General features: G+C 43.0%; 1 protein-coding gene across 1 annotated transcript in view; it reads right to left on the reverse strand.

Annotated features, from left to right (window-relative positions):
- LOC122251801 (multicopper oxidase 3-like) overlaps positions 1–2,500 on the reverse strand; it is a 36,264-nt gene that overhangs the window by 10,549 nt on the left and 23,215 nt on the right. The window contains exons 2-3 of the mRNA XM_086535798.1: positions 1,301–1,469; positions 1–16 (exon numbers count right to left, since the gene is read on the reverse strand). The exon at positions 1–16 is cut by the window's left edge and continues 72 nt beyond it. Coding sequence (XP_086391924.1) covers positions 1–16; positions 1,301–1,418 — 134 coding nt within the window. The 5' untranslated portion in view covers positions 1,419–1,469. The remainder of the gene's footprint in view (positions 17–1,300; positions 1,470–2,500) is intronic.

Genomic DNA, 2,500 nt, shown 5'->3' on the forward strand with positions numbered 1-2,500 from the left:
CGGTAGCAGTTCGAACCTGAAGGAGAAACGGCAGGTATTCTCACACCTTGCGGTCGTTGGATAGGGTTGGAGGTGGACGCGTAAAAGCAGGTGGAGGTTGATGCCGGAGGGAAGGCGGAGGTGTAGGTGGAAGAGATTGTGGAAGTAGGAAAGACGGTGTGTGCGGAAGGAGGTTGAGGTGGAAGAAGGAGGTTGGAAATGAGGAAAAAGAAGAGGGAAATGAGGAAGAGAAGGAGGTCGTGACGAAGAGGAAGTGGAGTAGAAAGAAGAGGAGGAAAAAGAGGAAGAGAAGAGAAGGAGGTGATGACAAAGAGGAGGTGGATGAGGAAAAGAAGGAGGTGGATGAGAATAAGAAGATGGATGAGGAAAAGAAGGAGGTGGATGAGGAAGAGAAGGAGGTGGAGAAGGAAGAAGAGGAGAAGGATGAGGGAAAAAAGGAGGAAGAGAAGGAGGTATCGATAAAAAACGATAAAAAAGAAATAAAAGCAAGTAAGAGGAGAAGAAGGAGAAGACGAAGAAGAGGAAGAAAATCAGAAGGATGGGGAAGAGGGGGTATAAAAAAAGGAGGTAGGAGGATCAGAAAGACATAGATATATACAAGAAGAAGGAAGAAGAAAGGAAAGTTTAAGGGAAATAAGAATATAAACAAATAGGAAAAGAACGCCGGACGTGAGAACCATAAACAAAGGGTTACTAGGGACACCACAAGGAATAAAGTGGGTGCGGTTAGGGAGAGGAGGAGGAGGAGGAGGAAAAATAGCAACAACAAAGAGGAACACAATAAAGAGGATAGGGAAGGGTAGGGAAGAGGAAAAAGCAAAATAAGAAAAAAAGGCGACAAAGACGATTCAGAAAATGGGAGAGACAGGAAAGATAAGGAAAAAGAAGTGCAGAAGGAAGAGATATCGAGACGGTAAACAAATACTGATAATAATAAATGATTCGGAAATGAATAAGTAAAAGGGTGAAAGTGGGAAGCAGACAAAAGCAGGGAGTTGGAGAGATATAAGGAAAGCTATTTGATGGGTTAAGGACAAGAGACGAGAGTTGACTGTGATATATGGATGGAAAAAGGCACCAAGTATAAGAACATCTCGGAAAACAAGTAGAGAAGTTCTATCAAAAGTTGATAGGCTATTTCATGTTCAATCGGTGTGATATCGCAAAAGTAAGATTCAAATAATTAACAGCAAAGACTCTCGTTTCCAAAACAGGAAGGAGACACCGTTAGGTTCACAGGTTCCAACGCATGAAGATCGGGGAATCCTCAGCGTTGCACACATCCGACGGCGATACTCACCTGCAGTAGGCGGTTCCTGTGCGGTAATGACTGAAGTGAGGGTGGCTATGGCCGCGGCTAGGACGAGGGCCACCATGGTTGCGGCACAGACAGCACTACACTGGCACGCCACCGCCATCACGCTGGTTATATACCCGCCACGTCGCTATCCCGTTCAGGCTCCTCCCATCTGAAGCCAAGAGTGCAAATTGTCAAAAGCAACAATTAAAGATTGATGGCCGAGAAACAGAGCAGTTGTCTTACTCACCTTTACACGGGCTGGCTTTATAGATTGAGTTTTTTTAGCGTTTGTCTCTGTATTTTCAGAATGGATTTTGAAAGAAACGTGGTTTTGAAAATCATGCAAGCTGGAGAACATGGGTAAGTCACGGCCACGGGTCAGTCGTCAGTTTAGTCTGGGATTTCCAAATTTTCTCTGGCTCTGTCCCAGTTTGTGTCCAAGGGAGATAACTCTTCATGATGTGATGCGCAAACGTCGATATGAAATGTTACCCGTCAAATAACAACTAATGTGCTATCATACAGCTTAAGTTCCTTTCTTACCTCAGGCCTAGAAAAGATGGCTCCAACAAATGTCATATGCCCCCAGTACGTAATATGTTACCTATCATCATCTATTGAAGTGATTGTAAAAGAATAGTATTTCAGCTGACCAACCATGATCACACCTCATAAAACTACATCAAATCAGTTATAATTTTACAGTATAAGTTCCAACTGCATGGTACAAAATCAGTGTCGCAGGTTATGTTTCTACTACATTAATAATGCAACGAAATACTTCATGCTCAGTCTTCAGTACACTGCCCTGCCTAAGCCTGTTTGTTGCATGGTTAATATTCCCGGAACACTGACGGCACATACATGACTTTCAAGAGTTTCGTGCCCTTTGTTCCGGTTGTATGTTTTGTTTTCTTTCGTCGCTGTCCTTGATGAACACGTCAGAGGTTTAGGTCTTTCGTTTAATGGTAAGTCGAAGTTGCGTCTTTTTTGTTTATATGGTTGGAAAATGTTGCGCACATAAACGTATTTCAATATATGAATAAATCATAATCAGTTACACGTATACCTCCACTCATACCCAATTACATCATAAACATAACAGCTTGCATACATACGGTAAAAAAATCAGGTAGGCAGACAGAGATGCAACATGAAACAGAGGGAAGTGGCGAGACCGGCTGGTCAGAAATCACACAG

This window comes from Penaeus japonicus, unplaced genomic scaffold (assembly GCF_977035675.1).
Source record: "Penaeus japonicus unplaced genomic scaffold, GWHDUDI00000001_assembly GWHDUDI00000004, whole genome shotgun sequence".
In the NCBI taxonomy this organism is placed as follows: Eukaryota; Metazoa; Arthropoda; class Malacostraca; order Decapoda; family Penaeidae; genus Penaeus; species Penaeus japonicus.